Here is a 13398-nt window from a genome sequence, read left to right as displayed (position 1 = left end):
GGATGGACCCCTTGACTGGCTCCTCCTCCGGCCCGCGGCGACCGCAGACCCGCGGGGAGGGGCCTGGGAGAGACTGGCGACACTTTCCTCTTTGGAGAGCTCTATTTTCTCCTGATTGGCTGACGGGCGCCCCCATGCGTCGGCGCCGCGGGCCAATGGGCGGCGGCGGCGGCGGCCCGGGGGCGGGGCCCGGGGGCGGGCGGAGCCGGGTTGGGCCGCGCGGCGGGGCCGTCTCAGGCCGCCGTCCCGCCCCTCCCGTCCGGCCGCCGCCGCCGCCTGGGGCTTGGTTGAGGCGGACGGTGGGTCCGGGCCCGAGTGTGGCGCCGCCGCCGCTGCGCGAAGGGGGCCACCGGGCAGGTGAGTGCCGGCGGCGGCCCCTCGGCGCGCGCGGCCCGCGGGCAGACTCGCGCGGGGAGGTGGCCCCTCGCCCCGGCCCGCGCCCCTCGGCCAGGGTCCTGCGCGCGCCCGGCCGGCCGCCCGGCCCGAGGTGCGAGGTGCGGGGGGCGGTGTGCGCTCCGGGGGCCGGGCGGGAGGGCTGGTGCGGGGGCCCGGCGGGTCGGGGGCGCCGCTCGGCCTCTGGTTCCCGGTTCTGCCGGCGCGGGGGGCGCGCTGGCCCCGGCCCCGCGGCCCCTCGGGGCGCCCGGCCCGGAGGCGGAGGCAGGTGCAGGGAGCGGCGGCCGCTGGACGGCCGCCGGGTGGGGCCCGGGCCGCTCTGGCTGGCGCTGGGCGGCGGGGCGGCGGGGCGGCGGGGCGGCGGGGCGGCCGGGCTGTGCGTGCGGCCGCCCGCCTCGCGCTCCCTTCCTCCCTGCCTGCCCTCGCCGCGGTCGCCCGCGGGAAGGCTGTGGCTTCTGTGCTCAGCTCCCCAGACCTCAGGTGCGCGCCGGGGCGCCGGGGACCCGTCCCTGCTTCTCTGCTCACTTCCCAGTTATAAAAACAGGCGTTGAAAATAGGTCATCTTTCTTCCCACGCGCCCTGGCCGTGGTCCACACGCTCGGCGCCCTGCTAGGGAGAAGAATTCGGGGCTGTGGAGTTTGTCATTCTGGCCGTCAACTCTTCCTCCTCGCGGCTCCGGCGCTGCAACTCTGCCTTTGCCCGGCTTGTGCTCGGGGGACGCGAGCCGCAGGGCAGCCGGGCCCCTCGCTGCGCGGCCTCGCCCCCGCCGCGCGCCGACACGTGTGGGATCGCTTGCGGGGTGTTGCTTTGCTTTTCCAAAGGAAGGAGGGGGTGTTTCGAAAGCAAACGTACGTGCGAAGTGTGTTGACAGATACTTGTGCGTTGGAAAACCCTCCGAAGAGTTAAACGTTGAGCGATGAACCTGCTCGTCGCTTGATTGCGGTGCACGATTACACAGCTGTGTGCGTGTGTCACCCCGTGTAGACGTGGACACCGAAAAGTGAGTTTTACCTTTTCCTCTCCTATTTCTCTTCTCAGTGGCCCCGCTGGTATTTCAAAATTGGAATAACCAGTAATAATCTTGGGGAGGTTTTTCTTGTTATTTTAGGTGAATGCATTTAACTCAAGAATATAGCAAAATAAAAGCAGCTTTCCCCTGTTAGAGTTTGCAGGACTTTTGCTGGAACCATGATGTATTATGTCTATACGGGCTACCGTGTATGCAGTCCCGCCTTACCAACTTAGTCCCAGGGACTGCTGTGATTGATATTCTGGTCAAGTTCCAGCAATTTAAGGAGGACGTTTTTCGCTGGCGGGAGAAAGCAGTTTGCAAAGCCAAGTTCTCAAACGGCTACAGAACCTCTTCATGGGAATTCCAAACAACCTCAGTTTTTAGCCTTCTGCTACCCCTTCCTGTCTGCCCTCCTTTCTCTCCGTGGAATTGGAAGTTAATGTCTGAACTGCAGCTCTAGCCCCAGAGGGTAAAAGGGTTGCTGCTTCTCATCTCTTCCGTTTGCTGACATCTCTTGGTGCTTTTGCTCCTGGTGGGGGAATGGTGTTGGCTTTGAAGACTGAAACATTTATGCTATGGAAATGAAAGTTTCTGTTCAGTTCTGTCAATGAGTGCAGTAAATCGTCAATAAGAAAGTAACATTTACTGAACTTCTCTTCCATGTGGTGAACGTTAGGCCATGTTTTAAGTAGGTAAATCTTTGCTTTAGAAGCTCCTGGAAAGTGAGGGAAATGTAAAGGTTGTACTCAGACATCTTCCCGTTCTAAAGTTCAACCACTGGGAAACTTGTGGTTATGAGCACTCGCAACGGCCTCCTAAAAACTTGATGCTTTCCTGTCTAGAAGAGCGTGACAGATGACCGCTAGAGGAAAGCGTCAGCATCAGCACAACAGAGGCCTGCTGTTCCTGGAAATGTTTAGCAGACAATGACTGAATTCAGTAAAACCAGGTATGCAGTTTGTACCATGTGGAATTTTAGCAGAAATAGTAAAAATCTTACTAGCAGAGGGCTATTCTGGATTCTTTTTACTAGATGTCCATTTACTTTGAGGTTTTCCAGTTTCTTAAAATGTTCGAATTACATGGTCTCCTTTTTTTCTTATCTTTAATCTGAAGTAGCTTTTGGAAATGTAACTAATCATAGTGTATCTTTTTTTGTGTGTGTAGTTTGAGGACTGTCTTGGACTGGGAGGTTTTTTCTTTAGAAACTGGTTTTCTTGTCTCTGGCCGCTGTGCGTGGTGCTTCTGTAGGGACGAAGAGTTTCAAGTGTGTCTCCTCTCCTTGTACCTAAGTCCTGGGAATAAAGCCATGATTTTGTTCCCCTATTAGAGGAGCAGAAGTCATTTATTACTATGGCATTAAACATTTTTAACGAGACAGCGAATATATCTTTGTTCTTACGTCACCCTGGAAGTTGCTTGTGGCCAGTTATTTTCACAGTTAGCTAACACTGTATTTGGGCCAGTTATTTTACCATTGAAGAGTGCTTTGATTTGCTCTGCAACCTTTTTCTCTTGCTACAGTCGTGGATGCGTTTATCTTGGACATCAGTTCATTCTGAGTTCTCTTTAACCAGTTAAGAGTAATGAACTAAGGGTTCCTTGCTTTCACATGTTTCTAGGTTTCGTTCTTGTTGTGGTCATAGGTGTACCTTACTTGGCAAAAGTGTCTTCTGTACATTGGCATGCCTGACATCTTGTATTCCTATTCCTAAAATTGGGGATGTTAAATGTTTTGATGTGGAAATAGAATTAATTTGCTTTGTGTTTATTAAGGTAAAAATGATTTTTTCACCAAATATTAATACATATATAATCTTTCTACTATAATGGAATTGAGCTTTTTTTTTTTTTTTTAGTCACTTACTAGTATTATGTAAAGAAAGCTTAGTTAGCGGAACTGGCAAGATTAGAAGTCCTACTTTTGTTGTTAAATTTATCCAGTAACTCAAGCCAGAGATTAGCTGTCTCAACTCTATTTCCATTTGGGGGTTTCCTCTAGGTTTTAGAAATAAACAGCTTTAAAACAAGAGGTATAAACACAAGTATTGACAGTTTGCTACTAAAATATATTTGAATGGAAGAAAAATAATTTCAAATGATTATAAATTCAAATACCAAAGTTAAGACCTTGAAATTCTTTCTTATTTTAGTACTTTCTAAGTAGAAGTTAATTAATAATCAGGATAAGTCCAAGTGGATGACAAGTCCAACCCTGAAGTTAAGATTTTGAAAGGCATCTGAGTGATAACTGATTACCAAGCCACGTAAGACCCTAACCTGTCACTTGTCTAGCTTCAGTGATGGGGATGTGGAGGGTGGGCAGGGAAGAGGGACAAAGTGGAACAGCCGTTCTCATTCTTTTTCAGAAGGGACTAAGGAGTTGTCCAGAGAATGTAATCAGGTGTCCACACAGAACTCTTAATAAATACACAGTGTTCTAGGCTTATTACCTATCTACGATCCTGACTTTCACTTTTCACTGTTTTTTTTTTTTTTTTTTTAAAGATTTTTACTTATTTGTTTGACAGAGAGAGACACAGTGAGAGAGGGAACACAAGCAAGGGGAGGGGGAGGGGAAGAGGGAGAGGGAGAAGCAGACTTCTCTCCAAGCAGGGAGCCTGATGTGGGGCTCGATCCCAGGACCCTGGGATCATGATCTGAGCTGAAGGCAGAGACTTTAACCCACTGAGCCACTCAGGCGCCCCCACTTTTCACTATTTTAAGGATATATTTTGTTAGACCATAGCAAGGTCTAAAAAAACTGTATGACAAAGTGATTTAAAGGTTTCAGTCTCAGAAAATAGGCTTGACTCTTCAATATCAATGCTTTTCCAGTGAGTACAGTTAAAAGAAAGTAAGGATTAGTGTTGCAAAATAATCATTAAAGTTTCTTCTGCCATACTTACTAATGATTAACAAAGTTTTCCATTTATGGATTGTAATGACTTAGCATTGCTACATGTCATAGTCACCTAAGAGGTTACTAAGAGGTTACTGCAGTTTCTTTCTTTCTTTTTTTTTTTTTTTAATACTTTATTTATTTATTTGACAGAGATCACAAGTAGGCAGAGAGAGAGGAAGAAGCAGGTTCCCCCACTGAGCAGAGAGCCCTATGTGGGGCTGGATCCCAGAACCTTGGGCTCATGACCTGAGCTGAAGGCAGAGGCTTGAACCCACTGAGCCCCCCAGGTGCCCCTGCTTCGGTTTCTTGATCGACGACAAGAGTGGAGCGTTGCAGATCTCAGCGTGGGCTATGTGGTCTCGGGCAGAAGTTTATTTGGAAGTTTTGCTCATAGTTTCACATTTAAGCTGAGGCCACTACTGTTTATTTGGACAAGGCCAGCAAGATGGCTCTATACTTTTCAAAGGCCAAGGGGATAAAACCTTTGTGAAGCATGTTTTACAGCTGTAAAGGGAATACTGTTATGTTGAACTTCAGAGCCTTCACAAGTGGGTTGATTTTGAGCTGAATCCATGAAACACTATTGAGTATCAGTAAAGTTTGCCATCAAGGTGTGCTGGTGAGGCTCTATCACCAACTGAGTCTTCATTTTGCATAGAATTTATTAACTTCTCTAAACTTCAGCTTGCTCATCTGCAGAGTGGGTATGACAGCTATCTGTTGTGTAGAACGTTTACCTTGGGTCCCGTTGTAGTGGCTGACTGATGCAGTTATGGTGAAGAAGATCAAGTTCGGTCCTGCCATAGGACTCTGTGTGGCAGGGACGATGGCTTTAGTAGCCTGGAAACAAGTAACATAATAGCATGAAAAATTGCATTTGGGTTCAGACACTGGTTTGATAGAGCATGTCTGTCTTGCTGAAGATAGCTTAGGTGACAAAGGTCTTAGCTGATTACCGTCTTACCCTAAAGGCTGTAGGACATGCACGCATGTGTCACTCATCTGTGCATTTCAGATCAGATGCTTGAGAAGTGTGCACTGAAATGATGCACTCCTTTGTTTACCTGACTCGTGGGAAAGCTAGGGCAGTCTCTGAGTATTATCCCCTTGATAATATCCCTTGATTATCCCTTACCCCTTCGAGTAAGATCCCCTTGGTTTGAGCTCCGGGAGGCGATTCCCATGAGCTGTGTCCCTCTCAGAGTTCATCTGAAGGGTTTTGTTGCCTTGGGAAAAAGCTATTCACCACAGTGGTTTTGTCCACTTTTGAGAAAGGATATGCTAGGCCTGGATAAGAGAAGACTTTGTTGGGGGGACAGAGCTGTCTTCTGAAATTTGAAGTTGTTTTGAGAGGCGGAATTGGGAGGTGTCAGGATGATGAACCTTCCGACTGTGTGCCGGAGCAGCTCACCATGTGGAGGTGCACCAGCCGGCAGCTCGCAGTCAGCGGCGCCACGTGTGGGGGAGCAGGGGGCGCTGCCAGGACCGCTCAGCAGCAGCAGGCCTCCGGGGGTGCACTTCTTGCCCTTGGCCGTGACATTGCTCCTCCCTGCCTCTCCCGGGGGCTTTCAAACTGGAGTTTGCTAGTGGAGAGCAGGGCGCTCTGACACCTGTCATTGCTTCCTGCCTTAGGTGTTGTTATTTTAAACATGTGCGAGCGGGAGGGTTAACACAGCTTACCCCGAAAGTCTCTTCCGAACCTGGTATTCCACAGTCCTAGAATCTCGAATCCTTATGGGAGGAATGTGGGTGGTTTGAAGGTAATTTCTTGACAGATTACAGCTGTTTCTTCCCTTAACATTTTTCTTTTTTATTTTTCAAAGAGATAATAGGAAATGATTATTCATGATAGCAAATGATTCTTTGCTTTATGAGAGGTTTTCTTTTTTCAACTTCCTTTAAACAGGAGCCTCATTTTAAGTGTATTTACAATTTAATTGAACAGCAGTTTAAACTGAAACTATTATGTATTGAAAAGTCAATCAGAAATAGCTTAAGCGCTTCTAAAATTACCATGTAAGTTAGTGGAAAATTAGCAAAAAACCCTATAGAAAGCAAGAAACATCTGTATTTTGTTAAATCTCAAACTTGTATGTATCTATCTATCCTTACTCGTCTATCTACCTATTTATATGACAGCCCAAATTGTTCTGTATAGAGATGGAACTGTTACTTAGAGGCAACTTACAGCTTTATTCATCCCCCTACTTAAGTAGCTACTGACTTGAAATTAATTCCACCTTCTTGCCTGCCTGCTTGCCCTGACTTCTTGGTACTTTTGAGTTGTGGCACATCAGCACCTCCTTTGATAGGGACTGGGATGAAGGATGCTAGGTATCTACTTAAAGTGGTGAAGTTAGTATGGCTTGAGTTCACTATTAGGCTCTGCTACCGTGTAGAGAGTACATGTTTCTCCTGCATTCTAGTTCCAGTTAACATGGCCGCAGGAGCACAGGTCTGTGGATGCCTTGTCAGTTTCTGTAGGACAGAAAACACTGCAAAAATACTTTTCAGTTTAAGAGTGCTTTCGTTTTCCTAAGCCATCATCCTGTAATTGGTATATTTAATTCAGAGTGTAGTGATCTTATTCTAATGGCCTGCCAGATATTTTAGTGAGATTCTTTTCTTCCTGCACAAAAATTAGGCAGGCTCTCATACTCCCTTCAACTACTTTTACAGCTGGGTGCCTGAGGTAGGAGGAGGAAGCCATAGGACAGTTCTCTGCTTTAGTTAATCCAACTGTAAAGTAGGGTAGTTTCAGGATACATTGAAAAACAGATGCTGGGTTAGAGCTAAAATTTTTTGGCTAAATTGCCAAATAAGTGTAATCAAAAATGTTTATTCTATTTGTATCTAGTTGAAAGCAACTTAAGAAAAATACTAATTTTTATACTTCTCATTTAGAATTAAAAAAAAAAAACACAAAAACTACCCAGCTGAATCATATCTCCCTGTGTTCAGTGTATGTGAGCTAAACTTTCTAACGATGGGTAAAGTAGCTCCCTCTCTCACTGCCCCTCACCCATTAGCCCAGTTTCCTGAATGTGCTTTATCTTATTCCTCTGACATTTTATTCCACTGTACAGATTATACAAAGAATCACTTGCTTGGTCAGAAGTGGCTATTGATTATAGATGCCAGTTTGTATTAGCCAGTAATTAAATAATTGAATATTCTACAGTTGTACTTATTTTATGGTTTCTAATGTATTTAATCTACTAAAGGGAGAGATTGTTGGTGGGCTTCCTATATAGTTTATAGTGTCTTCAGGAGCCACATATTGAGGATTCTGTAGATTTTTAAAATATCTTGATGATGAAGAAATGTAGATCTGTGTGAAACTCCTGGCTTCCTGTTTATTTTCATAGATTCCCTTCCTTTGAACTACAACTGTAGAGTCTGTGTGTCTAGCAGTCCTATATTGCTTTTTGCTTAGTTTCTTTTGTCTTATGTATTGATTAAGTTCTTTTTTTTCTGTATAGTTTGGTTTGCTCCAGGTAATTCCATAAAGATTTATAAATGGTACCTAATTTCAGTCTAAACGTTGGGGAGAAAACCTTTCAATTAGTGTTGTACCTTTTGGGTAATATCTGGAATTTAACTTGAGTGTGTGTGTGTCTGTGTATACATGTATGTACACATACTTGATTTAGACATCTTTATGCTTACATAAATATTTGAAATAAATATTCAAGGTAAATATTTGCTCTCCATAGGAACTTGATGAATTTCTAATAGGAAGTTTTTCTTTTCTAGTGGGGTATAAAGGATGCTCAGGCTACTGGTTTGTTCATTTGTTGAAACTTGGAATCTAGCCCCAGATCAGCTAAAATCACAATGAAAATTATTCATTGTATGTAACACGTTTTTGAATCATAAATGAAAAGGGCAGGTAGTGACTTCTAATCCATAATGTGGAGGAAATGTTCATTAGCTAAAAAAGATAGAAGGCGGTTGACTTTAGGACACCACTCAGACTGGATTCTGACACCTTTTCAAACTGCGTCTTAAAGTTTAGTCATTCTTCTTTAACTGTACTTTTCCCCTTGCCCCTCTCGGTTCAGCTCCTTCTTTTGGGTCTTTGAGGAATTCCCCGTGCTGTGAGTCTCGGTTCCCCACCTCATCATCCTTGAAGCCTGCAGGCCTGGCCTGCCTTCATTTTGTGTTCTCCAGCGGCTGGCGTAGACCTAGGCCCACAGATGCAGGAGGGCTTGGGTGAGGGAGAGCAGGCTCTGTGTTTAGAGCCTGCCTGGGTGCTGGGTTTGAAGCTGTGGATGGTGGTTTGGTGGTTGTGGACTCTTAGCCAAGTCACAGCCATATTGAAGCCCCCCAGCATGTCCGCGAGCAGTGCTGGCCTCTGCCAGCTGTGGCCGCGAATGTATCTGGCCACATGGAGCACCCTGGTCACGAAGGCCCACAGAGTTTCAAGCTGTGTTTGGGCCATAACTCTTTTTTTTTTTTTTTTTAAATTTAAATCCTATTGGAAGTGGATTGGTTCCTGCTTTGTTGCTTTCTAAGAGACCAAAGACACTTAAAAAATTTGGGTTTGTGTTTATCAGAAATTTTCTGTTATGAGAATATCTGAAAACTTCTAATGATAAACTGTGGGACTTCCAAACGAAACTATCTTTTCATTTTAAGGGTAAATTCTGTATATTTCATGTATACATAAAAATTTACATTGTTACCTTTAAGAGTCCTCTTAGTTCTTTAGCAGAAGTAGGTAAATATTTAGGAAATGTTGCATTTTGACTACTGTTTTATTCACAGATGGAAGAACATAGGGAAGTGGTTCTTTGACACAAAATGTTACTGCTGTGATGGGAGGTAAACCTCATCCACGAGTAGTAACACTGATATATCCAAATACGATATGCTGAGATTTTATATCATTTAACAAGTATTTGACCTTCATCTGTGTCCATGGCACTATGCTAGATGCTGTAGGTAATTTAGAGATGGGAGCTTTGGTTTTCTTCCTGCCATGAGACAGCGGGCAAAATAGGCACATCAGTAATGTAGATGGCGGTGGACAAGCCCCTAGAGGCTGCGGAGCTGGGCTTCTGCGGTGCAGGGAGGGCGACCATAGGCATGGTGGGGTTTTGGCGGAGACTTGGACACATGGTGTTCACCCTACGGGAAAGGCATGCAGTCCTCAGTGATGGAGGAAAGAGTGAGGGTCAGGGAATGACCGCCAGGCCAGGGGCTGAGGGAGGGCAGTGTGTAGGGGAGCTGGTGGACTGTGACAGATGTTGGCGTGGGGCAGATGGTGGTAGCGACGGTCTGTGGGATGAAAGGAAGTAAGTATGTATATTTCCAGGTATATTTTAGTTAGTGGTATCTTGCAGAAACTAGAATTGGTGCCAAACCATATCTGATCTAGAGGTAAATGTGTGTCACAGACATGGATGATGGCTGAGCAAGTTCAGAAGATTGGCTGCTGGGCTGTAGAGCTGGGCACAGAGAGCCCTTCCCTTGGGAATCCTGTGTTCACTCCAACTAAAGGCTGGGTGATAAGCCCGTGACTCCTTCTGATTCAGTGCACAGGGGCCCGAGCATGGTGGGGACTCCCAGGCAGAGCGAGTTCAGGGCAGCTGGGGAGCTTTCTGGGAGGGGTCAGTGCAAACCTGGTTTCTGGAAGGACAGATTGAGACCTGGCCTGGACCTAAGATTCTGTACCCTTGGGAAGTACATTCACTAGGAACAAGGACAGACAACTGCCTCACCTTAATTAAGGTGAAGGGAGTTAACGTCTATATGTAAGTTTTTTATTGCCTTTTCCAAGCAAGCCGCTTTCTCTCTAGTAGGGTCTGTATCCCCGTGGGAGGGAAACAGTCCAAAGAGAATTGCAAAAGACTGAATCTCAAGGTAAGCCAAGAATTTAGCATCTGCTAATCACCTTGAACTTGGCTTGTTCTTACTGACTTTCATGGGTTCCGTCTATGAAATGAATAGAGGAGCCTAGAATTTCCTCAAGGACATTGGGGATGTTTTGGCTGCGTATTTAAGTTTGTAAAACTTTTTGTCAGGAGGAGACAGAGGGGGTGGTGGAGGATAACTTCTTTCCAGTAAATGGGGGGAGCGAGCAGATCCGGGAGTATGCCGTGTAAAGGGGTGATGGGTAGGGGCACCCGGATGACTCAGTGGGTTAAGCCTCTGCCTTCGTCTCAGGTCATGATCTCAGGGTCCTGGGTTCTCTGCTCAGCAGGGAGCCTGCTTCCCCCTCCCCTCTGTCTGCCTCTCTGCCTACTTGTGATCTCTGTCTGTCAAATAAATAAATTTTTAAAAAAATAGGGGGTGATGGGTTGAGTGAAGGCAGGTGGGTAAAATGGGGTGGGGTGTGAAGGACCTCGAGGGCTGTGCTGGGGAGGTGGGACCACCCTGTGAGCTGTGCAAAGACCTTGTGTTGAGCAAAAGAAGCCTGCATGTTCATGATGGGAAGTTCAGGAACAGACCAAACTAAGTGATGGCACTCGGGTCAGCACAACGGAGCCTTGCTGAGGATGGCTGTGACTGGGAAGGAGCCTGGGAGGCTCCGTGAGGGCTGGCGCCTTACTGAAGGTGCTGCCCCAGCACTTAGCCGGCAGCGCATGTTATATACCTCCATGTATAAAGGCTGACTGCCCATGTGGTGGGAAAGGAGAGTGGAGGCGGGAAAAGGAAGCGGAAGGATGGAAGGAGCTGGAGGTGACGGTTTTAACTGGGTGTGGCTTCGCAGACCGTTTCTCTGAACGGAGCACCCCTAAGCCCCCTCTCCCGCCTTTGAAGGTTATGCTACATGTACTTGCTCTCCCTGGGGCTACTTGATGGTTGTGTTTGGAAATTTGGCCTGTGTTGTTATCTCTGTGCCTATTACTCATTTCTAAAAGCCAGCAGTTTTCTGGCTTGAGGAAAAGAAATTTTGAGAACAGTTGAATTTTAAGCATTCAACACTATAGAGTATTGCTCTGCTGCCAAAGGATTCTGTTGTGTGTTCAGACCACTGTGACCAGATCTTTAATGGTCTCTCACCGGCGATGGGTCTTAGATATGAGCTAGAAGCTTGGGTAGGAGCTTCGGCAATCCATATTCTGACCTAAGAGCTGCCCAAAGGAGGGGATGCTTTTCCCCGGGAGCTCATGAGCCCTGTGCTGAGAGCCTGCTGTGTGCTCGGTTCTGGGCTGGCAGTTGGGGAAACAAATAGAAATAGGACAGGGTGCCTCAAGGAGCCTTTTATCCAGGAGGAAAGCCAGTGTGTGAGCAAGTCTTGCAGTGCAGTGAGATCCAGTGGTAGTAGTGGTGGTACAGAGCGGGCAATAGTACAGCTAGGAGGACCAGGAAGAGGTGAAACCCAGGCTGGGCTTTTAGAGAAAGCTGGTTACTGAACAAGTGACTCAAGTATTGCCGGTAAGGGGTGGGGTGGGGAAGATAGAGGGACAGGGCGAGGAGGCAGGAGAGGACACTTGTCTGAGGGACTAGGTGCCGTTGTTTGTGGTGGAGCCTGAAGGGCTGGCGCAGATGTGGGTGGGAGTGATGGGCTTGGCCACAGAGACCTGTAAGAGGCTAGTGTTACAGTGTAAGCTAGAGACAAATTCAGGAGGCAGGCAGGAGCAGGTGCTGGGCAGTTGGCTACATCCAGGGGGGTGGGCCCTTGGCAGGGTGTTGTTGAGTGTCACATCCAAAGAACTTTCAGCCTCTCTGCCCCCTGTAGTGTGCTGTGCTTTTGCTCTGCATTTAAACAGAGACAGTGGGGCCGTGGCCAGGCTTTAGTCACGCAGATCTGAGTTCCAGTTCTAGCTTCATTTCTTACCTGATGTGTGTGTGACATTGGACAAAGCTGAAGGACTTCGCCTTTCTGAGAACGCCATCTAGAAGATGAGGATGTGATCTGGGGCACCTGGGTGGTTTAGTCACTTCAGCATCCGACTCTTGGTTTGACTCAAGTCATGATCTCAGGGTGGGTGGTGGGACCAACGCTACATCAGGCTCTGCACGTAGGGTGGAGTCTGCTTGGGGATTCTCTCCCTCTGCCTCTCCCTCTCTGTGTCTCATATATATAAATCTTAAAAAAGATGAGGCTATGATCTACTGATAGAGGCCTGAGAAGATCCAATGAGATGTGTCTTAGCCCAGCACGCGGCAGATTGTAAGCACCGCATGCATATAGGGCCGTGGGTGCTGCTTTCATTAATGACCGTTATCTCTGGACAGGTGTCTACGTGCTGGGAGTGACAGCAGCCTGGGAATCCCTGCACGAAGACCGGGGGAAGGTAGGGGACTGCGGGCAGAGGGAAGAAGCCTGTTTGCTAGTGGGTCCCCACACTGTGGGGGCCAGTGTAGGCTGATGGCTGTCTCGGGCTCACTTTCCCCAGGCCTGCTAGGGGAAGGCGAGGGTCCGGGAGTCTTCATCAAAGTGATGTTTTCACATTGTTTGGAGCCTGATATGCAAAAGTCTTGCAGGCAGGGCTGAAGGGCGAGGCCAAAGCCATCACTGGCGGTGGCTGGTTTCTGTGGTTCTTCCTGCAGAGCTGTATTTGGACGTCTGATTAAAGGCCTTTCGAAGGGGGGATCTGGGGCAGGTAACATAGAGGAAGGGGATTAAAAGGCACAAGCCTCCAGTTATAAAATAAGTCACAGAGGTGTAATGTACAGCATAGGGAACATAGTTAATAATATTGTAACAACTTGGCATGGTGACAGTTGGTGGGTAGATTCATGGTGATGACTTTGCAGTGCATGCAAATGTGGAGTCAGTATGTCACACCTGAAGGTAATCTGATGTTGTATGAAGAGCTGCTTACGCTCTTCCAAAGAAAGAAAAAAAGAAAGAAGAAAGAAAGAAAGAAAAAGAATAGAATTAAAAGAAAAAAAAATCACCACACTAAGAAAAGTCTTTCTCTCTAGACTTCTGGGTGGTTTTAGTTATTTAGGGGTCAGGCTCCGCGGGTTTCCGCAGAGAGCCTGAGATCGGAGAAGAGCAGCGGTGCCCCAGTCAGCCCTGCCTGCGCTCTGGGGAGCCGTGTGCTCCTTCGAGGGGCTAGTCCTTCAGTTCCGAAAAAGCTGCTTACGCTCTTCCTCCTCCTGCCCACCACCTCCGTTTGTTTATTTA

At 47.3% G+C, this 13398-nt stretch overlaps 1 protein-coding gene across 7 annotated transcripts in view; it reads left to right on the top strand.

Annotated features, from left to right (window-relative positions):
* Nucleotides 1-202: 202 nt before the first annotated feature.
* The window catches only part of SETD3 (SET domain containing 3, actin N3(tau)-histidine methyltransferase), an 85850-nt gene continuing 72654 nt past the window's right edge, over nucleotides 203-13398 (top strand). For 2 of the 7 annotated variants that reach the window (XR_009355864.1, XM_059183078.1), the window contains exons 1-3: nucleotides 212-357; nucleotides 1254-1393; nucleotides 2248-2354. Coding sequence is in view for 2 of the 7 variants with exons in the window: in XM_059183078.1 (XP_059039061.1) it covers nucleotides 2332-2354 (23 nt within the window). In the remaining 5 variants the exon portion in view is untranslated. Of the gene's footprint in view, nucleotides 358-1253; nucleotides 1394-2247; nucleotides 2355-12500; nucleotides 12560-13398 lie in introns of those variants that run through there. The other 5 variants (XM_059183075.1, XM_059183073.1, XM_059183076.1 and 2 more) reach the window with 5 other exon arrangements.

This window comes from Mustela lutreola, chromosome 7 (assembly GCF_030435805.1).
Source record: "Mustela lutreola isolate mMusLut2 chromosome 7, mMusLut2.pri, whole genome shotgun sequence".
Lineage (NCBI taxonomy): Eukaryota > Metazoa > Chordata > Mammalia > Carnivora > Mustelidae > Mustela > Mustela lutreola.
This window is presented reverse-complemented; position numbering and strand designations above follow the sequence as displayed.